General features: G+C 35.9%; 1 protein-coding gene across 2 annotated transcripts; it reads left to right on the forward strand.

Annotated features, from left to right (window-relative positions):
- The first annotated feature begins 1,324 nt into the window (after nucleotides 1–1,324).
- Nucleotides 1,325–20,434, forward strand: SLC7A8 (solute carrier family 7 member 8). Of its 2 annotated transcripts, XM_085044412.1 has the most exons (12): nucleotides 1,325–1,522; nucleotides 3,734–3,938; nucleotides 5,853–5,970; nucleotides 6,343–6,376; nucleotides 8,039–8,164; nucleotides 9,456–9,609; nucleotides 12,083–12,206; nucleotides 14,591–14,694; nucleotides 16,136–16,232; nucleotides 17,452–17,601; nucleotides 19,242–19,425; nucleotides 20,166–20,434. In XM_085044412.1, the coding sequence occupies exons 1-12, from the start codon at nucleotides 1,405–1,407 to the stop codon at nucleotides 20,234–20,236; spliced, it is 1,485 nt and encodes a 494-aa protein (XP_084900538.1). In that variant the 5' UTR covers nucleotides 1,325–1,404; the 3' UTR covers nucleotides 20,237–20,434. The 2 variants fall into 2 exon arrangements, with proteins under 2 accessions (XP_084900538.1, XP_084900539.1); XM_085044413.1 differs by lacking the exon at nucleotides 6,343–6,376 and having other exon boundaries at nucleotides 5,853–6,004.
- Nucleotides 20,435–22,971: the final 2,537 nt, after the last annotated feature.

Consider the following 22,971-nt stretch of genomic DNA (forward strand, 5'->3'; position numbering starts at 1 on the left):
TTAGTTATTTTTAGTGCTTAAAAATAAAAATAATTCGTTTTAGGAACTTTTTAGTGATTAAAAATAAAAATTATTCTCTTTTAGGCAATTTTTAGTGATTAAAAATTTAAAAATTGAATTTTTTAGGTATTTTTTAATGATTTTATCTCACTTTTTGTCCATTTTTTGCCATTTTTGGGTCATTTTTTACCTTTTTTCTCACTTAACAACCAAAAATCACTTTTAATAATTTTTCCCTTTTATTTTCTCCCCAAATTTCCCCAATTTTGGTCACTTTGGGATCTTTTTAATGATTAAAAATAAAAATTTGATTTTTTCAGTTATTTTTTAGGTATTTTTTAGTGATTTTATGTCACTTTTTGGTCACTTTTTGGTCATTTTTAGTCATTTTTTCGTCATTTTTTTAGCATTTTTTCTACTTTTCTTCCTCCAAAATCACTTTTTATAATTTTCTCTTTCATTTTTCTCCCCAAATTTCCCCAATTTTGGTCACTTTGGGGTTTTTTTTAATGATTAAAAATAAACTATTTTTTTGATTTTTAAAAGTAATTTTTAGTGATTTTTTAGTGATTTTTTTGTCACTTTTTGGTCACTTTTTGTCCATTTTTTGTCATTTTTTGGTCATTTTTTTGCTTTTTTCCCATTTTTATCACTCAAAAAACAGCTAAAATTAAAATAAAATCACTTTTTACAATTTTCTCTTTCATTTTTCTCCCAAATTTCCCCAATTTTGGTCACTTTGGGATCTTTTTAAGGCAATTTTTAGTGATTTTGTGTCACTTTAGGATTTTTCTAATGCAATTTTTAGCGATTAAAAATAAAAATAATTCTTTTTAGGAACTGTTTAGTGACTAAAAATCAAAAAAAGTTATTTTTGGGCAATTTTTAGTGATTAAAAATTTTAAAAAAACGATCTTTTTTGTTATTTTTCAGTGATTTTATGTCACTTTTTGATCATTTCTTGTTCCATTTTTGTCGTTTTTGAGTCTTTTTTTCCCTTTTTTTCCCCATTTTTATTCCTCTAAAATTAATAACAATTTTTTAAAAATCACTTTTTACAATTTTCTCTGTGATTTTCTCCCCAAATTCCCCCAAATTTCCCCAAATTTCCCCATTTTATTTTAAATTTATTTTTATTTTTTTCCCCTTTCCAATCCCCTCCTCCTTCCCCTCCTCCTCCTCCTCCTCCTCCCAAAGTTCACCTCCGGAGGCCGAAGGTCATCCTCAAGAAAACCCCAAATTTTCCCCCCAAAAAAAACCCCAAAAACCCCCAAATTCCCCCCAAAAAAACCCCAATTTCCAACCCCCAAAAACCTCCTTTTCCCCTCATTTCCCAACCGATTTTCACCATTTTTTTTTTGTTTTTCGCCCCAAAAAAAGGAGGAAAAAAACCCCCAAATCCTCATGGATCCCAAAAAAAGGGAAAAATCCCCAAAAAGGGAGGAAGAGGAGGAGGAGGAAGGAGGAGGAGTTGCTCTGAAGAAGGAAATCGGATTGCTCAGCGCCTGCGGCATCATCGTCGGTGAGTTTTTCACCCAAAAATCCCTTTTTTCCACCCAAAAAAAACCCCAAAAATTCAATTATCTCCCACCCGGAATCCCAAAATCCCCAAAAAACCCCAAAACCCCCCAAAAAATCGGCGGAAATTGGGGGAAAATCGGCGGAAAATGGCGAAAAAAAGTTGTTTATTTGGATTTTTTTTTCTCTGTCGTCCCTCGGAAATCCCCCGGAAAGTTTGGGATTTGGGGAAAAAAACCCCAAAAATCTCATTTTTCACCCCAAAACCCTAAAAATTTCCCCAAAACCCTAAAAATTTCCCCAAATTTTGGGGTTTTTTCCTCATTTTTTCCCATTTTTCCTCATTTTTTGTCATTTTTTTTGCTTTTTTCTGTCGTCCCTCGAAAACCTCCCAGAAAGTTTGGGATTTTAGCGAAATTTTGGGGAAAAAACCCCAAAAATCTCAATATTGAACCCAAAATCCTAAAAAACCCCAAAATCCCCAAAAAATCCAAAAATTTTTGGAAAATCTTCCTAAAATGGTGTTTTTCTCACTTTATTTTGCTTTTTTCTGTCGTCCCTCAAAAATCCCCCAGAAAGTTTGGGATTTTCACCGAAATTTGGGGAAAAAAACCCAAAAAATCTGATTTTTCACCCAAAACCTTCAGGATTTGCCGGAAATATTAGGATTTTCCCAAAATTTCGGAGTTTTTTCCTCATTTTTTGTCTTTTTTTTGTCATTTTTGGTCATTTTTTTTTCTGTCGTCCCTCGGAAACCTCCCGGAAAGTTTGGGATTTTAGCAAAATTTTGGGGAAAAACCCCAAAAATCTGATTTTTCACCCAAAAACATTTAGGATTTATCAGAAATATTAGGATTTTCCCAAAATTTTGGTGGTTTTTTGGGATTTTTTCCCAATTTTTTGTCTTTTTTAGTCACTTTTTTTGCTCCTCCATGTTGTCCCTCAAAATCCCCCCAGAAAGTTTGGGATTTTCACCAAAATTTGGGGAAAAAACCCCAAAAATCTCATTATTTCCCCCAAAACACTAAAAATTTCCCCAAAACCCTAAAAATTTCCCCAAATTTTGGGGTTTTTTCCTCATTTTTTCTCATTTTTTCTCATTTTATGTCACTTTTTTTTGCTTTTTTCTGTTGTCCCTCAAAAACCTCCCAGAAAGTTTGGGATTTTTACCAAAATTTGGGGAAAAAAACCCCAAAAATCTGATTTTTCACCCAATTTTCTCTTTTTTCCCAGGAAATATTAGTGGCTCTGCTGCTCTGGGAGCTCCAAAAACACCCAAAATCCCCAAATTTCACCTCAAAATCCATTTTTTTCAGGCAACATCATCATCCTCAGGATCTTCTTCACTTTCCATCCCAAAATCCCCAAAAATTCACATTTTTCCCTCTAAAAATCACATTTTTGGTCATAAAAAAGTCATTTTTTCATGTAAAAACTTCATTTTTTTTGCTAAAAACTCCAAATTTTTTACTAAAAATTCATGTTTTTTTCAGGGATCATCATCGACTGTAAAATCCTTATTTCACCCCAAAAATCCCCTAAAAAATCACATTTTTCCTCCCAAAAATCACATTTTTTGCCATAAAAAAGTCATTTTTTCGCGTAAAAACTTCATTTTTTTTGCTAAAATAACCAATTTTTTTACTAAAATCTTCTTTTTTCCCAGAGATAATCATCGACTGTAAAATCATCATTTCACCCCAAAAATCCCCTAAAAAATCCCAATTTTTCCCTCTAAAATTCACATTTTTCCCTCTAAAAATCACATTTTTCATCATAAAAACTTCATTTTTTCGCCTAAAAACTTCATTTTTTCACCTAAAAACTCGAAATTTTTTACTAAAATCCCCAAATTTTCTCTTTTCTTCCAGGAAACATCATTGGCTCGGGGATTTTCGTCTCCCCCCGGGGAGTTCTGGCTCACTCAGGCTCGGTTGGCTCTGCCCTGGCAGCTCCAAAAACACCCAAAATCCACAAAAATCCCCAAATTTTCCCCCAAAATCCCCAATCCTCCAAAAATTCCCAATTTTCCCTAAAAAAATTCACATTTTTCCTCCGAAAAGTCACATTTTTTGCCATAAAAAAGGCATTTTTTGCCAAAAAAAGGTCATTTTTTGCCGTAAAAAAAGTCATTTTTTCGCCTAAAATCTTCATTTTTTCACCTAAAAACTCCAAATTTTTTGCTAAATTTCTCTTTTTTTCCCTTTTTTCTCAGGTAACATCATTGGCTCTGGTATTTTCGTCTCCCCCCGAGGGGTTCTGGCTCACTCAGGCTCGGTGGGCTCTGCCCTGCTGCTCTGGTTCCTCTCCGGATTCCTCACAGCTTTGGGATCTCTTTGCTATGCTGAGCTGGGAGTGGCCATCAGCAGGCCTGGGGGGGATTATGCCTACGTGGGATACGCCTTTGGACCTCTGGTGGGGTGAGTTTTGGGGGAAAAAACTGAAAATTTGGGAGTTTTGGGGTCAGGAGGAAAAAAACTGCATCAAAATCGACCTTACTATGGCGAAAATGTGAATTTTTTAAGGCATTTTTTGGCCATTTTTTGCCATTTTTCCTGATTTTTTGGGGATTTTTTTTTGATTTTTTGCGATTTTTTGGGGCTTTTTTTGGTGATTTTTGGGGATTTTTTTCTGATATTTTTTGGGGATTTTTTTGTGATTTTTTGGGGTGTTTTGGCGATTTTTTGGTGATTTTTTCTGACTTTTTAGGAAATTTTTTGTGATTTTTTCTGATATTTTTGGGGGAATTTTTCTGATTTTTTGGGGATTTTTTTTCTGGTTTTTTGGGGCATTTTTTGTGATTTTTCGCCATTTTTTGGTGATTTTTTTCTGACATTTTTTGGGGATTTTTTCTAATTTTTGGGGGATTTTTCGCCATTTTTGTGGTTTTTTTCTGACATTTCTGGGGATTTTTTGGGGGATTTTTTTCTGACAGTTTTTGGGGATTTTTCTGAGTTTTTGGGGATTTTTTGCCATTTTGGCTGAAGGTTTCCCAAGGTTCCCCATTTTCCCTCATTTTTTCCCATTTTTTCCCCAAAATTTCTCACTTTTTCCCCCATTTTTTCCCCATTTTTTTCTCCATTTTTCTCCAACTTTTTTCGCCATTTTTTCCCCAATTTTTCTCCCAATTTTTCTCCCAATTTTCCCCATTTTTTCCCCAATTTTTCCCCATTTTTTCCTATTTTTTTCCCCATTTTTTTCCACTTTTTTCCCCAATTTTTCCCATTTTTTGCCATTTTTCCTCACATTTCCCCCAAATTTCCCCAAACTTCGCTATGCTGAGCTGGGATTTTTAACCAATTTCCCCATTTTTCTCCCCAAATTTCTCTTTGTTTTTTTGTGGGATTTTTATGGGATTTTTTTTTTATTTTTATTATTTTCTGGGAATTTTTAGGGTTTTTCAGGTGAATTTTTGGGTTTTTTCAGGTGAATTTTTGGGGTTTTTCAGGTGAATTTTTGGGGTTTTTTAGGGTTTTTAATGGGATTTTTTTGGGATTTCTTTGGGATTTTTTGGGGTTTTTAAATTAGCTTTTTTAGGGTTTTTTTAATAGGATTTTAATGAGATTTTGGGGGTTTTAAAGTGGAATTTTAGTCAGAATTTTTTGGGGTTTTTGGGGGATTTTTTTGGGGTTTTTTCTTCAGCTGAATTTTTGGGATTTTTGAGGTTTTTTAAAATGAGATTTTAATGGGATTTTTTCCTCTCTTAATAGGATTTTTTTGGTTTTTTCCAATGGGATTTTTTGGGGGATTTTTAAAATTTTTTAGGGTTTTTTATTGGGATTTTTGGGGGTTTTTTGTGGGATTTTTGGGGTTTTTTTCTGGGATTTTTTTGGGGTTTTTTGGCAGAATTTTTGGGGTTTTTTCCAGTGGGATTTAATGGGATTTTTTTGGTTTTTTATAGGATTTTTTTGGGTTTTCTTATGGGATTTTTTCTGGGATTTTTTGACAGGATTTAGTGGGAATTTTTGGGGTTTTTTCAGCCAAATTTTGGGATTTTTCTAAACACAATTTTTCTGCTTTTCCCAATAGAATTTCCATGCGAATTTTCCATTTTTCCACCAATTTTTAGGCTTTTTTCACCCAAATTTTCACCTTTTTTCACCCAATTTTTTTTTCCTATTCTCCCCAAATTTCCCCCAGTCGTAATTTTACCAAAATCTGGTTTTTTTCCTTTAGGATTTCCATGAAATATTTCCATTTTTTCACCGAATTTTAGGTGGTTTTTTGCCCAAATTTTGCTCTTTTTTCACCAAATTTTCACCTTTTTTCACTCAAATTTTTTTCTAATTTTTTTCCTTTGGATTTTTAACCAAAATCCCGTTTTTTCTCCCCAGATTCCTGCGGCTGTGGATCTCAGTGCTGGTGATCTACCCAACCAACCAGGCAGTGATTTCTCTCACCTTCGCCAACTACGTCCTGCAGCCTCTTTTCCCCTCCTGTGCCACCCCTGAGGCTGCCCAGAGGCTGCTGGCTGCTGCCTGTCTCCGTGAGTTATCCCAAAAAATCCAAAATTTGGGAAAATTTGGGGATTCCCAAAAAAAACCCCAAAAAAATCCGAGAAAAAACGGCGAAAAAATGACCAAAAACGACCAAAAAATGGCAAAAAACGACCAAAAAATGACCAAAAATTGACCCAAAAATTCACCTGAAAATTGTGATTGATCCCAAAAATGCCAAAATTTGGGAATTCCCAAAAAAAAACCCCAAAAAAATTGGAAAAAATAGCGAAAAATGGTGAAAAATGATCCAAAAATGACAAAAATCGGCAAAAATTGACCAAAAAAGCACAAAAATGGAGTAAAATTGATCCCAAATTCCCCTGAGGCTGCCCAGAGGCTGCTGGCTGCCGCCTGTCTGCGTGAGTTATCCCAAAAAACCAAAATTTGGGAAAATTTGGGGATTCCCAAAAAAACCCCAAAAAAATCCGAGAAAAAACGGCGAAAAAATGGCCAAAAATGACCAAAAAACGGCAAAAAAAGGGTTAAAATTGACCAAAAATTGACCCCAAATTCAGCTGAAAATTGTGATTGATCCCAAAAATGCCAAAATTTGGGAAAATTTGGAGATTCCGAAAAAAAACCCCAAAAAAATCAGAAAAAATAGTGAAAAAGACGAAAAAATGACGAAAAATCGCAAAAATTGGCTTAAAATGACCCAAAAATGAGGAAAAATTGACTCCAAATTCACCTCATTTTGGGATTTATCCTAAAATTTGGGAAAATTTGGGGATTCCCAAAAAAAACTCCAAAAAAATCGGAAAAAAAAATCAAAAAATGGTGAAAAAATGACAAAAATCAGCAAAAAATGACCAAAAATTGACCCAAAATTCACCTGAAGATTTGGAGTTTTCCCAAAAATTCCCAAAAATATGGAAAAATTTGGGAAAATTTGGAGATTCCCAAAAAAAATCCCAAAAGAATCCAAAAAAAATCCAAAAAATGACAAAAATTTGAGTCACTTTTGGGTCAATTTGGGTCATTTTTGGGTCAAATTTCCCCATTTTTTCCTTTATTTTTCCCATTTTTCCCCCAATTTTCTCCAAAATTTCACTTTTTTTCCCCAAATTTTCCCCAAAATGTCCAAAATTTTCACCTGAGCCTCACCTGGGATGAATTTTGGGTCAATTTCTCACAATTTTGGGTCAACTTGGGTCAAATTTCCCCATTTTTTGCTGTTTTTTCCCCATTTTTTTCCCCAATTTTTGCCAAAATTTCACTTTTTTCCCCAGATTTTCCCCAAAATCTCCCAAATTTTTCCCAAATTCTCATCTAAACTTACTTTGGGGAAATTTTGGGTCAATTTTGAGTCAATTTGATCTATTTTTGACTCATTTTTGGGTCGAACTTCCCCATTTTTTGCTCTATTTCCCCCAAATTTTCTCATTTTTCCCCATTTTTCCCCCCAAAATCCTCCAAATTTTATCCAAATTTTCACCTGAGCCTCACCTGAGCTCACCTGGGATGAATTTTGGGTCAATTTATCCCAATTTTTGGATAATTTTGATTCATTTTGAGTCAATTTTCCCCATTTTTGGGTGTTTTTTCTCCATTTTTTCCCATTTTCCCCCAATTTTAAACCCAATTTTCCCATTTTTTCACTTTTTTTCCCCCAAATTTTTACCTGAGCCTCACCTGGGATGAATTTTGGGTCAATTTATCCCAATTTTGGGTCAATTTGATTAATTTTTTCCTCTAATTTCCCCATTTTTTGGTGATTTTTCTCCGTTTTTTCGCCATTTCTTCACCGTTTTCACCCAATTTTCGCCCAATTTTCACGAAAATTTCACTTTTTTCCCCAATTTTTCCCCAAAACATCCCAAATTTTTCCCAAATTCTCACCTGAGCCTCACCTGGGATGAATTTTGGGTCAATTTTGGGTCAATTTGAGATCAATTTGAGTCATTTTTGGGTCGAATTTCCCCGTTTTTCCCTCTATTTTCGCCATTTTTTCACCGATTTTCACCATTTTTTTTTCCAAATTTCACCAAAATTTCCCTTTTTCCCCCAAATTCTCTCTCTAGTGCTCCTCACCTGGGTGAACTGCAGCAGTGTGAAGCTGGCCACTCGAGTTCAGGATGTTTTCACAGCCGGGAAGCTCCTGGCTCTGGCGGTGATCGTGGGAGCTGGGCTGGTGCTCATCTGCCAAGGTGAAATTTGGGGGGAATTTCGGGGATTTTGGGCAAATTTACAGGATTTGAGGGGATTTGGGGAGAAAAAATGGGGTTTGGAGAAAAAAAAATGGAGGTTTTAGGTGAAAAAATGAGGATTTTAGGTAAAAAAATGTGAATTTTGCGCCAAAAAAAAGTGAATTTTTAGGTAGAAAAATTTGGATTTTAAGTGGAAAAATTAGGATTTTTTAGAGAGGAAAAAATGAGATTTTTTAGGTGAAAAAATGGAGTTTTTAGGTGAAAAAATGGAGATTTTAGGTAGAAAAATGGGGACTTTTGGGGGAAATGGGAGCTGGGCTGGTGCTCATCTGCCAAGGTGAAATTTGGGGGGAATTTCGGGGATTTTGGGCAAATTGACAGGATTTGAGGGGATTTGGGGAGAAAAAATGGGGTTTGGGGAAAAAAAAATGAAGTTTTAAGGTGAAAAAATGAGGATTTTATGCAAAAAAATTCGTAAAAAATTCAAATAAAAAGCTAAAAACTCCCAGAAAATTCCCAAAAAATCCCAAAAAATCCAATTTTTTCCTGTTTTATTCCATTTTCCAGGAGAACATTTCTGGCTTCGTCCCTCTCAGGCTTTCCAGAGATCCTTTGCTTCAAAAATTCCCAAAAAATTCCTAAAAAATAATTAAAAATTCCAGAAAAAAATCTGAAAAAATCCTGAAAAAAATTGTTTAAAAGATCAGAAAAAAATCCTAAAAAAAAAAACCATAAAAAACCCAAAGAAAAAGCTAAAACATCCAAATAAAATCCTAAAAAAATCCCAGAAAAATCCTAAAAAATCAGAAAAAAATCCTAAGAAAGCCAAATAATAAAATCCTAAAAAATCCCCCAAAAATCGCAAAAAAACCCTAAAAAATCAAAATAAAATCCTAAAAATCCCAATAAAATCTTTAAAAATCCCTACAAAAATCTCTACAAAAATCCTAAAAAATCCAAATAAAAAACTAAAAAATCCCAAAAAAGAGCTAAAAAATCCCCAAAAAATTCATAAAAAATCAAATTGAGATGCTAAAAAATCAGAAAAAATTCGTAAGAAATCCAAATGAAATCCTAAAAAAAATCCCCCAAAAAAAGCTAAAAAAAAAGAAAAAAAAATCGTAAAAAATCCAAATAAAATCCTAAAAAATCCAAAAGAATTCATTTAAAAATCCCAAAGAATTCGTAAAAAATCAAAAAAAATTCATAAAAAATCCAAATAAAAAGCTAAAAACTCCCAGAAAATTCCCAAAAATCATGAAAAATTTGTATTTTGTTTTATTTTTTCCAGGAGAACATTTCTGGCTTCGTCCCTCCCAGGCTTTCACTCCCTGGGCAGAGCCTGGAGCTGCTGCTCTCTTCTTGGCTCTGCTGCAAGGATCCTTCGCCTTCGGGGGATGGAACTTCCTGAATTATGTCACTGAGGAGATGAAAAACCCTCACAGGTGAGATGGAAAGTTAATTAGGGATTTTGGGGAATTTTTGGGGAATTTTGAATTTTCTGATTTTTCGATTTTTCGATTTCGATTTTTTCGATTTTTTTCCATTTTTTACCAATTTTTTTTCGATTTTTTTTCGATTTTTTTCGATTTTTTTTTTATTTTTTTCTCCAATTTTTTCCCAATTTTTTACGATTTTTCTTCTGATTTTTTTTTTCAATTTTTTGGGGATTTTTCCTCATTTTTTTCCCATTTTTTGGGGAATTTTTCTGACTTTTTCGATTTTTCTGAATTTTTACCAATTTTTCCGATTTTTTTCAATTTTTTCTGATTTTGTGCCAATTTTTAAAGATTTTTTCTGATTTTTTCATTTTTTCGGGGATTTTGGGAAATTTTTTACCAATTTTTTGGGAATTTTTCAGAATTTTTTCAAATTTTTTTTCGAATTTTTTGCGATTTTTTTTCTCATTTTTCCATCCTTCGCCTTCGGGGGATGGAACTTCCTCAATTATGTCACTGAGGAGATGAAAAACCCTCACAGGTGAGATGGAAAGTTAATTAGGGATTTTGGGGATTTTTGGGGAATTTTGGGGAATTTTTCTGAATTTTTTCTGATTTTTTTTCAATTTTTTTTGAAATTTTTTTTCCATTTTTTTCGATTTTTTTAGATTTTTTTTTCGATTTTTTTCTCCAATTTTTTCCCAATTTTTTACGATTTTTCTTCTGATTTTTTTTCAATTTTTTGGGGATTTTTCCTGATTTTTTTCCCATTTTTTGGGGAATTTTTCTGACTTTTTTTCGATTTTTTTTCTGAATTTTTACCAATTTTTTCCGATTTTTTTTCAATTTTTTTCTGATTTTGTGCCAATTTTTAAAGATTTTTTCTGATTTTTTTTTCTATTTTTTCGGGGATTTTTTGGGAAATTTTTTACCAATTTTTTGGGAATTTTTCCGAATTTTTTCAAATTTTTTTTCGAATTTTTTGCGATTTTTTTTCTCATTTTTCCATCCTTCGCCTTCAGGGTTTGGAATTTCCTCAATTATGTCACTGAGGAGATGAAAAACCCTCACAGGTGAGATGGAAATGAGTTAGGAAAATTTGGGATTTTTTGGGGATTTTTTGGGATTTTTTGGGAATTTTTCTGATTTTTTTTCGATTTTTTTTGGATTTTTTTTGGATTTTTTTTTTAATTTTTTCCGATTTTTTTCCCAATTTTTTACGAATTTGTTTCTGATTTTATTCAATTTTTTTGGGATTTTTCCGGAATTTTGGGTCAATTTTTGGTCAAATTTTTGAGTCAATTTTGAGTCAATTTTTGTGTCAATTTTTGAGTCCATTTTGGGTCAATTTTTTGGTGATTTTGAGTCAATTTTGGGTCAATTTTGGGTCAATTTTGAGTCAATTTTTGGGTCATTTTGAGTCAATTTTTAAGTGAATTTTGAGTCAATTTTTGGGTCAAATTTTGAGTCAATTTTTGAGTGAATTTTGGGTCAATTTTGAGTTAATTTTGAGTCAATTTTGGGGTTTTTGAGTTGATTTTTGACCAAATTTTGAGTCAATTTTGGGTCAATTTTGGGTCATTTTTGGGTCAATTTTTGGTCATTTTGAGTCATTTTTGGGTCAATTTTGGTCATTTTGAGTCAATTTTAAACTGACTTTTGACTCAATTTTTTAAGTTAATTTTGAGTCAATTTTGGGTCAATTTTGAGTCAATTTTGAGTCAATTTTGGGTCAATTTTTGAGTCAATTTTGAGTCAATTTTGGGTCATTTTCAGTCAATTTTGGGTCAATTTTTGCTGGTTTTACTCATTTTTTCCCCCTTTTTTTTGCTTTTTTTTTCCAATTTTCACTATTTTCAGACACACAAATAAATAAAACATTTTTTTTGGACTAAATTTTCCCATTTTTGTGTGTTTTTTCCCCAGAAACCTGCCCCTGGCCATCGCCATCTCCATCCCCCTGGGGCACTTTGGGTCATTTTGGGTCAATTTTTGGTAATTTTAGGTCATTTTGGGTCATTTTGAGTCAATTTTTGAGTGAATTTTGAGTCATTTTTTGGGTCAATTTTTGGTCATTTTGGGTCATTTTTTGAGTCAATTTTTGAGTCAATTTTTGAGTGAATTTTGGGTCAATTTTGAGTCAATTTTGAGTCAATTTTGGGGTTTTTGAGTTGATTTTTGACCAAATTTTGAGTCAATTTTTGAGTCAATTTTGGGTTAAATTTTCGGTCAATTTTCAGTCAATTTTAAATCAAATTTTGGTCAATTTTAAATCAATTTTTGGGTCATTTTTGAGTCAATTTTGAGTCAATTTTAACTCAATTTTGAGTCAATTTTGGGTCAATTTTCAGTCAATTTTGGCTGGTTTTACTCATTTTTTCCCCATTTTTTTTGCTTTTTTTTTTGAATTTTCCCTCTTTTGGGACACCTGACCATTTTTTAATCTAAATTTTCCCATTTTTGTGTGTTTTTTCCCCAGAAATCTCCCCCTGGCCATCGCCATCTCCATCCCCCTGGTCACCTTCCTGTACATCGCTGCCAACGTGGCTTACCTGGCAGCTCTGAGCCCCAGGGAGATCCTGGAGAGCGACGCCGTGGCTGTGGTGAGACTGAATTTGGGGTGAAAAACGGGAAATTTGGGAAAAAAGAAAAAAAAATGGTGAAAATCGGTGAAAAAATGGCGAAAATAGAGCGAAAAATGGGGAAAAAATGAGAAAAAAATGAGATTTTTTAGAGCAGAAAATGGAGGAGAAATGGGAAAATTAAGAGGAACAATTTGGGGAAATTTCAGTGAAGATTTGAGGCCAAAATTTGGGGAGAAATGGTGAAAAAATGGGAAAAATTGGTGAAAAAATGGTGAAAATCAGTGAAAAAAAGAGGATTTTAGAGCAAAAATGGTGAAATTTGGAGGAAAAATGAGTGAAAAAGTTGAGGAATTTAGGATGAGAAAAATGAGGAAATTTGACCAAATTTGGGGAATTTTGGGGATTTTTGGGGGAAATTTTGAAGGAATTTGGAGAAAATTTGGTGAAATTTTGACAAAATTTGGGGAAATTTTAGGACATTTGGGGAAATTTTGGGGAAATTTTGGGAATTTTGGGGATTTTGGGTTTCCCTGGCAGCTCTGAGCCCCAGGGAGATCCTGGAGAGCGACGCTGTGGCTGTGGTGAGACTGAATTTGCGGTGAATTTGGGGAAATTTGGGAAAAATGAAAAAAAAAATGGTGAAAATCGGTGAAAAAATAAGGATTTTAGGGCAAAAAATGATGATTTTAAGGCCAAAAAAAAGCCCAAAAAATGAAGAAATTAGGAGGAAAAATTTGGGAATTTTGGGAAATTTGGATGGGAATTTTGGGAAACTTTTGGGACTAAAATTTGGGGGGAAAATGGGAAGATTTGGTGAAAAAATGAGGATTTTAGAGCAAAAAATGGGGAAAAATGGTGAAAAATGGAGAAAAAATGAGGAAATTGGGAGGAAAAATTTGGGGAATTTGGATGGAAATTTTGGGAAACATTTGGGACCAAAATTTGGGAAAATTTGTGAAAAAATGGGGAAAATAGGGCAAAAAATGAGGATTTTGGGGGATTTTTTGGAGATTTTTTTGTGGAATTTCAAGGGGGAATTTTGGGAATTTTTTTGAATTTTGGGGATTTTTTGGAGGAATTTTTGGGATTTTTGGGGATTTTTTGGGGGGAATTTTTGGGTGTTTTTGTGGGATTTTTTTGGGAATTTTTTGGGGAATTTTTTGGGATTTTTTTGGGGAATTTTGAGGAAAAAAATGGGGAAAAAATGAGGGAAAATCGCAGGAAAACTGCCAAAATTTTGGGGAAAATCCTGGGAATTTTGGGGAAAAAATTGGGAAAAATTTTGGGGAAATTGTGGAAATTTTAGGCAATTAGTGGGAATTTTTGGAAAAATTGTGGGAAATTTGGGAAAACTGAAGAAATTGGGGAGGAAAATGACCAAAAAATGGGGAAAAATGTGGCAAAACCTCCAAAAATTGCAGGGAAAACGTGAAAATTTTGGGAAAAATTTGGAAAAATTTGGGAAAAATTTGGGAAATGTTGGGAAATCTCTGGAAGTTTTGGGAAAAATTAGGGAAAAATGAGCAAAAATGTGGCAAAAATGAAGAAAAAAATGTGAAAAATCATTTAAAAAATGGCAAAAATTTCGGGAAAAATCCCAGAAATTTCGGGGGAAAAATGGAAAAAATTGTGGAAATTTTGGGAAACCTTCAGGAATTTTGGGAATTAACGAAATTTTGGGAATTTTTCCCTGCAGACCTTCGGGGAGAAGCTCCTTGGCCCTGAAAAAAAATTTGGGATTTTTTGGGGGAATTTTTGGGAATTTTTTTTTTAATTTTTTGGGATTTTTTGGGGAAATTTTCTGGGATTTTTTTGGGGGAATTTTAAAATTTTTTTGGTGAATTTTTTGGGGATTTTTGGGGTGAATTTTGGTGACATTTTTGGGATTTTTTGGGGGGAATTTTGAGGCAAAAATGAGGCAAAACCTCCAAAAACTGCAGGAAAAATGTGAAAATTTCAGGAAAAATCCTAAAAATTTCGGGAAAAATTTGGGAAAAATTTGGGAGAAATTGTGGAAATTTTGGGAAAATAGTGGGAATTTTGGGAAAACTCTGGAAATTTTGGAAAAAATTAGGGAAAAATGAGGAAAAATGTGGAAAACTGGGAAAAATTGGAGGAAAAATTATAGGAAAAATGAGGAAAAGCTGGGAGAAAAGTGAGGAAATTTTGGGAAAAATCTGAAAATTGTTGGAAAATTGTGGGAAATTTGGGAAAATAGTGGGAATTTGGGGAAAAATTAGGGAAAAATGAGGCAAAAATGAAGAAAAAAATGGGAAAAATCATAGAAAAACCACAAAAAATTCAGGAAAAATCCTAAAAATTTCAGGAAAATTTTGTGGAAATTTTGGGAAACCTTCAGGAATTTTGGGAATTAACCAAATTTTGGGAATTTTTCCCTGCAGACCTTCGGGGAGAAGCTCCTTGGCCCTCTGGCCTGGGTGATGCCATTGGCTGTGGCTTTGTCCACCTTCGGGGGAGTCAATGGATCTCTCTTCACCTGCTCCAGGTCAGAATCCCTCAATTTTCCTGAATTTTCCATAAATTCCCAAAATTTCCCTGCTTTCCCCAAAATTTTTCCCGAATTTTCCCATTTTTTCCCCAAAATTTCTGCATTTTTCTGTCATTTTTTGCCATTTTTCTGTCAATTTTTGTCATTTTCGCCCCAAATTTCTGCTGTTTTCCCGTTGAATTCCCAATTTCTAACCTGAATTTCCCTAAATTTCCTAAATTTCCCAAAATTTCCCCAAAATTTTCCCAAATTTTCCACTTTTTTCCCCAAAATTTCTGCATTTTTCTGTCATTTTTTGCCATTTTTCTGTCAATTTTTGCCATTTTTAGCCCAAATTTCTCTTCTTTTCCCATTGAATTCCCAATTTCTAACCCAAATTTCCCAAAATTTCCAAAATTTCCTGGTTTTTCCCAAAGTTTCCCAAAATTTTTCCCGAATTTTCCCATTTTTTCCCCCAAATTTCTGCATTTTTCTGTCATTTTTTGTCAATTTTCCCCATTTTCGCCCCAAATTTTCCCATTCCAATTCCCCAACGTTTCTCTCTTCACTTGCTCCAGGTCAGAATTCCTCAATTTTCCAGAATTTCCCAAAATTTTCCCAAAATTTCTGCCTAATTTTCCCATTTTTTCCCTGATTTTTCTGTCATTTTTTGCCATTTTTCGGTCATTTGTTGTCATTTTTCACCCCAAATTCCCTCATTTTTTCCCATTTTTTTTCCCCATTTTCTCTTCCCCAAATTTTCCCAAAATTTCTCCCAAAATTTCTCCCAAAATTTCCCCAAATTTCCTCATTTTTTCCCCAAATTTCCCCCAAATTCTCTCTTTTTTTTCTCATTTTTTCCTCAATTTTTCCTCATTTTTCCTCATTTTTTTCTCATTTTTCACCCAAATTTATTCATTTCTTCCCCAAAATCTCCCCAAATTTCCCCCAAATTCTCTCATTTTTTTCTCATTTTATCACCATTTTTTTACCAATTTTCACCCAAATTTCCCCATTTTCCCCCAATTTTTCCCCAGATTTTCTCATTTTCCCCCAAATTCACTAATCTTTCCTCATTTTTTCCTCATTTTTTCCTCATTTTTTCCTCTTTTTTCCCCCATTTTTCACCCAAATTTCCCATTTTCTCCCCAAAATGTCTCATTTTTCCCCAAATTTCCTTTTTTTTCTCCCAAACCTTCCCATTTTCACCCAAATTCCCTAATTTTTTCTCTTTTTCCTCGTTTTTTCCCCAATTTTTCCCCAAATTTCCTCATTTTTTCCCCAAATTTCCCCCAAATTCACTGATTTTTTTCCCATTTTTTCCCCAAATTTTCTCATTTTTTCCTCATTTTTCCCCAATTTTCACCCAAATTTCCTCATTTCCTCCTCCTCCCCCTGGATGACGTCATCCCCCGACCGATGACGTCACCGATGACGTCACCGATGACGTCACCACCAGGCTGTTCTACGCCGGCGCTCGGGAAGGTCACCTGCCTGCCCTGCTGGCCATGATCCACCTGAGGAGACACACCCCCGTGCCTGCCCTGCTCGTCACCGTGAGATTTGGGGAGAAAAAATGGGAATTTGGGAAAATTTGGGAAAAAAAATGGGGAAAATCGGTGAAAAAATGGGGAAAATAGAGCGAAAAATGGGGAAGAAAGGGTTAAAAATGGGGGAAAAAATGAGGGAAAATTTGAGGAAATTTGGGGGAAAATTGGGGAAAATTGGGACAAAGAAGGTGAGAAGGTTTTGGGGAGAATTTGGGGGAATTTGGGAAAACTTGGGGAAAAAAAATGGGGAAAATTGATGAAAAAATGGGGAAAAGACGATAAAAAATGGGGGAAAAATGGGGAAGAAAGGGTTAAAAAAGGGGGGAAAACAGGGATAAAATGACCAAAAAATCAGGAAAAATTGGGGGAAAGAGGGTGAGAAGGATTTGGGGAGAATTCCGGGGATTTTGGGAAAATTTGGGGAAAAAAATGGGGAAAATTGGAAAAAAAAAAATAAAAATGGGGAAAAATGGAGAAAAAATGGAGAAAAAAGACAAAAAATGGGAAAAAACTGCAGAAAAATGGGAAAAAATGGGGAAAAAATGGGAAAAATACAGGAAAAAATGAGAAAAAATGAGAAAAAATGAGAAAAAAATGGGGAAAAAATGGTGAAAAAAATGGAGAAAAATGGAAAAAATGGAAAAAAAAATGGGGAAAAATGAGGAAAAAATAAATAGAAAAAAAAGGCAAAAAAGGAAAAAAATGGGAAAAATTGGGAAAAAATGGGAAAAATGGGAAAAATTGGGAAAAAATTGGGAAAAAGAAAAAATGAAAAATATAGGAAAAAATGGGGAAAAAATGGGAAAAAATTGTGAAAAAATGGGGAAAAAATGGGGAAAAATTGGGGAAAAAATAGGAAAAAAATGGGGAAAAATGGGAAAAAAATTGGGAAAAAATGGGGAAAAATTGGGGAAAAATTGCCCAAAAAATGGGAAAAAATTGGGAAAAAATTGCGAAAAAATTGGGAAAAAATGGGAAAAAATTGCAAAAAAATTGGGAAAAAATGGGAAAAAATTGGGGAAAAATTGCCCAAAAATTGCCCAAAAATTGGGAAAAATTGGGGAAAAATTGGGAAAAAATTGGGAAAAAATTGGGGAAAAATTGGGGAAAATTGCCCAAAAAATTGGGAAAAAATTAGGGAAAAAATGGGAAAAAATTGCAAAAAAATGGGAAAAAATTGGGAAAAAAGTGGAAAACCTCCAACCCTCCCCAATTCTCCCCCCAGTGTGTCTCGACGCTGCTGATGCTGACAACAGGCGACATCTACACCCTGATTAATTACGTGGGCTTCGTTAATTACCTGTGGTATGGAATCACCGTGGCTGCGCTGCTGCTGCTGCGCTGGAGGGAGCCAGACATGCCCCGCCCCATCCGGGTAGGCCACGCCCACTGCCGGGTTAAACCACGCCCACTTGGCCCTTCTAACCACGCCCATTTATTGTTAAGCCACGCCCAGTTTTTGGTTCTAACCACGCCCGTTTAGGCCCGAAGCCACGCCCACTTTGCCCCCGAAGCCACGCCCACTTGGCCACTAAGCCACGCCCACATCCTGGCTGAAACCACACCCAGTTAGCATTTAAGCCACGCCCACTTTTCGGCTCAAACCACGCCCCTTTAGCCTTTAAACCACGCCCACTTTCGGGGCTGAAGCCATGCCTACTTGGCCACTCAACCACGCCCATTTAGGTGCTTAGGCCACGCCCACCCCAGGGCTCAAACCACGCCCATTTAGCCGGGAAGCCACGCCCACATTGCCCCTGAAACCACGCCCACTTGGCTGCTAAGCCACGCCCACTTTGGGGGAAGCCACGCCCACTTCCTGGCTCAAAACCACCCCCATTTAGCATTTAAACCACGCCCACTTTTGGGCTTAAACCCCGCCCATTTCGAGTTAAGCCACGCCCGCTTTTCAGATTTAACCACGCCCATTAGCATTGAAACCACGCCCACTTTTGACCCGCAAGCCACGCCCACATGGCTGCTAAGCCCCGCCCTCCATTGATTAAAAAAAATTTTCCCACGCCTTCCATTGATAAATAATTCACTTTGGGGTTTTCCCACGCCCTCCATTGAGAACACCAAATTTTCCCACGCCCTCCATTCATAAAAATAAACTTTCCCACGCCCTCCATTGCTAAAAATCAACTTTCCCACGCTTTCCATTGATGAAACCAAACTTTCCCACGCTCTCCATTCATAAAAAAATTTATTCCCACGTCCTCCATTGATGAAAATAAACTCTCCCACGCTCTCCACTGATAATTCCAAATTTTCCCATGCCCTCCATTGATAAAAACCACTTTCTCGTGCCCTCCATTCATAAAATATTCCACCCTGAAACTTTCCCACGCCCTCCATTCACAAAAACAAACTTTCCCACATCTGCCATTCATAAAAAAATTTATTCCCACGCTCTCCATTGATAACAAAACCACACCCAGAAACTTTCCCACGCCCTCCATTGATAAAAATAAACTTTCCCACGCCATCCATTCACAAAAATAAACTTTCCTATGTCCTCCATTGATATGAAAACCACACCCAGGAATTTTCCCACGCCCTCCATTGATGAAAATAAACTTTCCCACACCCTCCATTCATAAAATCAAACTTTCCCACGCCCTCCATTGATAAAATATTCCACCCAGAAACTTTCCCACATCCTCCATTCACAAGGATAAACTTGCCCACACCCTCCATTGATAAAACTAAACTTTCCCACGCCTTCCATTGATAAGAAAACCACACCTAGGAACTTTCCCACGCCCTCCATTCATAAAATATTCCACCCTGAAACTTTCCCACGCCCTCCATTGATAAAAAAAAAATTAATTCCCACACCCTCCATTCATAAAAAAACACCACGAGAAACTTTCCCACGCCCTCCATTCACCAAAATAAACTTTCCCACGCCCTCCATTGATAAAAAATAAACTTTCCCACACCTTCCATTGATAAAATTAAATTCTCCCACGCCCTCCATTGATAAAACTAAATTCCCCATCCCCCCCGCAGGTGAATCTGCTCTTCCCCATCCTCTACCTGCTCTTCTGGGCTCCTCTGCTGCTCTTCTCGGCCCTGCTGGAGCCGCTGGTCTGCGGCGTGGGTTTGGCCATCATGGCCGCCGGGGCGCCAGTCTACCTCATTTGCATAAGGGGAGGAGCCAAAGCCAAGCCGCCAGTGCTGAGGAGAGCTGTGGGTGAGTTTGGGGGGAATTTGGGATTTTTTTGGGGTTTTTTTTGGGGATTATTTTGTGGTTTTGGGGATTTTTTTGGTAATTTTTGGGGGTTTTTTAAAAATTTCGGAGAGTTTTGGGAATTTTTGGGGATTTTTTTGGTTTTAGGAACTTTTTTTATTTTGGGGGTTTTTGGGGACTTAGAGGGAAATTTTGGGGATTTTTTGGGTTAAATTTTGGGGATTTTGGGGGTTAAATTTCAGGGATTTTTTTGGTGAAATTTCGGGACTTTTGGGGATAAATTTTGGGAATTTTTGGGTAAATATTGGGATTTTTTGGGTTGAATTTTGGGTTAAATTTTGTGGATTTTTCGGATTAAATTTCGGGGATTTTGGGGGTTAAATTTTGGGGATATTTGGGTCAAATTTCAGGAATTTTTGGGATACATTTCAGGAAATTTTTAGGTTACATTTGGTCATTTTTGGGTTAAATTTTGGGCATTTTTTGGGTCTAAATTTTGGGAATTTTTTGGTCAAATTTTGGGAATTTTTGGGTCAAATTTTTGGAATTTTTGGGTCAAATTTTGGGAAATTTTGGGTGATTTTTTGGGGGAATTTTGGGGAATTTTTGGGCGCATTTTTGGGTCAAATTTGGGGATTTTTTGGGATAAATTTCGGGGATTTTTGGGTTAAATTTCGGGATATTTTGGTGTCAAATTTCGGCAATTTTCGGGTTCCTCTAACTCCTCCCCTCCCCCCTTCCAGCCTCTCTCACCCGATTGGGTCAGCTCCTCTGTCACGTGATCTACCCGGAAGTGGGCGTGGCCTCTGAGTGACGTCACCGCGCCCCTCCCCCCCCCTTTTCCCCTCCCCCCACTTCCGGCCTCACACCTGAGCCCCGTGGGGTCGCCCCTCCCCCACCCCGCTGCCTTACCGGTGACGTCATCGCCCTCTTGTGACGTCATCGCCCTCCTGTGACGTCATCACCGCCGTTACTGATGACGTCATGGGGCGGAGCCGGCTCCGCCCCTCCCCCACACCCCTTAAAAATCATTGTTAATTAGTTTAAATAATTAATTGATTAGTTTGTTAATGAAGAAATGAATTAATTTATTGGTTTCAGGAGTGGGCGGGGCTTGGCGGGAAACGGAAATACTCCTTTGGCAAGAAAAAGAAAATAAAATAAAAAGATAAAAATATAAAAAATGTGGAGTTTTTGGTGGTTTTTTGGGGGTTTTTTGGTGACTTTGGAAATTTTGGGAATTTTTGGGAATTTTTTCTGATTTTTTTTGGAATTTTTTTCGGATTTTTCGTGAAATTTTTCACTTTTTTTATTCCTTAATTTTTGAATTTTTCCCATAATTTTTCCCCTTAATTTTTCCCATTTTTTCCCATAATTTTTTCCGCTTTTTCCACATAATTTTTCCAATTTTTTGCCCATAATTTTCCCGTAAATTTCCCGATTTTTTTTCCCCATAATTTTCTCGATTTTTTTCTCCTATTTTTACGATTTTTTCCCCATAATTTTTCCAAATTTTTTACCTAATTTTTCCCCGATTTTCCCTTTAATTTTTCCCATTTTTTCCCCATAATTTTTCCTGGTTTTTTCCCATAATTTTCTCGATTTTTTCCCATAATTTTTCTCCTTTTTTCCCCATAATTTTCCCAACTTTTTCCCCTAATTTTTCCAATTTTCTCCTATTTTTTATAATCTGAAAATTCCAGGAATTTCTCGGAATTTTTCTAAATTTTTTTTCCCATAATTTTCCGGATTTTTCGTCAAATTTTTCACATTTTTTATCCGTTAATTTTTGAGTTTTTCACTCAATTTTCCCGAATTTTTCCTACAAGTTTTTCACAATTTCCCCTTTAATTTTTCCCATTTTTTTCGCGTAATTTTTTCCACAGAATTTTTTCCAATATTTTCCTCATAATTTTTCTCCTTTTTCCCGTATTTTTTTCCAAAACATTTCCAATAATTTTCCAATTTTTTCCTCATCATTTCCCCGATTTTTTATCACATTTTTTTCCAAATTTTTTTCATCATTTTCCCCTTCTTTCCCCATAAATTGCCCGACTTTTTTTGTCCTAACTTTTCTGATCTTTTCCCTAAATTTTTCGGATTTTTCCCCACAATTTTTCCAAACTTTTCCTCATATTTTCCCCATTTTTCCCCATTTTTTCCTATTTTTCCCCCATTTATCCCCTCCTTTTTACAATTTTTCCCCATTTTTCCCTATTTTTCCTCATTTTTTCACCGTTTTTCCCCATTTTTTCCCCATTTTTCCCCATTTTTCCCCATTTTCCCCATTTCCCCATTTGCCCTCACCCAACATGGCGCCTCTCCCTCACACCCTCACCGCGCATGCTCCGCCGCCATTTTGCCCTCACCGCTTTGCCCTCACCCAACATGGCGCCCACACCCTCTGCCCTCCCTTCCTCTCCCTTCTGCGCATGCTCAGCCTCCATTCCCCCATTCACCCCTATTGCCCTCACCCAACATGGCGCCCGCCGGCCTCACTCCCGGCCGCCATTTTCCCCCCTCAGCATTTCCCGCCTTTCGTCTCCCCTCAGCGTCCTCCCGGTATAAACCAGTAACCCCCAAATCCCCATTTCCCCCTTTTTTCCCCTCAATTTTCCTCATTTTTCCCCCAATTTTCCTCATTTTTCCCCCTTTTCCCCTAATTTTTCCCCATTTTTTCCCTTTTTGCCCCAATCTTTTCCCATTTTTCCCCATTTTTTCCATATTTTTTTCCCATTTTTCCGCTATTTTTCCCCAATTTTCCTCATTTTCCCCCTTTTTTCCCTTTTTGCCCCAATCTTTTCCCATTTTCCCCTAATTTTTTCCGTATTTTTTCCCATTTTTCCCAATTTTTTCCCTCATTTTTCCCTCATTTTTCCCCATTTTTTTCCCATTTTTCTCCTCCCACTGACCCCAAATTCTCCTCCCAGTTCCTCCCAGTATAAACCAGTAACCCCAAACTCCATTTCCCCCTTATTTTCCCCAATTTTCTCCCCATTTTTCTCCATTTTTTCCCCATTTTTTCGCTTTTTTCCCTATTTTTTGCCTATTTTTTCCCCTATTTTTTCCCCCATTTTTCCCCATTTTTTCTCCGTTTTTCCCCCATTTCATCCTTATTTTCCCACAATTTTTTCTCAATTTTTTCTCCATTTTCCCCCTTTTTTTCCCCATTTCTCTCTCCCTTTTCCCCCAATTTTTTCCCTATTTTTTCCCCATTTTTTCTCCTTTTTTTCCCCATTTTTCTCCAAATTTTTCCATATTTTTCCCCTTTTTTTCTCAGTTTTTTTCCCTATTTTTTCCCTATTTTTCCCCTATTTTCCCCCCATTTTCCCACAATTTTCCCCCATTTTTCTTCCCCTTTCCCTCCAATTTTTTCCCTATTTTTTCCTCTATTTTTCCCCATTTTTCTCCATTTTTCCCCAATTTTGCCCCAATTTTTTCCCTATTTTTTCCCCATTTTTCCCCCCATTTTCCTCCCATTTTTTTCATATTTTATCCTATTTTTTTGCCCTTTTTTTTCCCATTTTTTCCCCATTTTTCTCGTCCCCC

The sequence above is a fragment of the Lichenostomus cassidix genome, unplaced genomic scaffold (genome assembly GCF_008360975.1).
Source record: "Lichenostomus cassidix isolate B80296 unplaced genomic scaffold, HeHo_3.0 HiC_scaffold_36, whole genome shotgun sequence".
In the NCBI taxonomy this organism is placed as follows: domain Eukaryota; kingdom Metazoa; phylum Chordata; class Aves; order Passeriformes; family Meliphagidae; genus Lichenostomus; species Lichenostomus cassidix.

Coding starts and splice junctions, on each gene's coding strand:
- SLC7A8 (XM_085044413.1), top strand. CDS start 1,405: ATGGATCCCAAAAAAAGGGAAAAATCCCCAAAAAGGGAGGAAGAGGAG. Junction 1,523..3,733: donor CGCCTGCGGCATCATCGTCG/GTGAGTTTTTCA, acceptor CTTTTTTCTCAG/GTAACATCATTGGCTCTGGT. Junction 14,695..16,135: donor TCTCTCTTCACCTGCTCCAG/GTCAGAATCCCT, acceptor CGTCACCACCAG/GCTGTTCTACGCCGGCGCTC.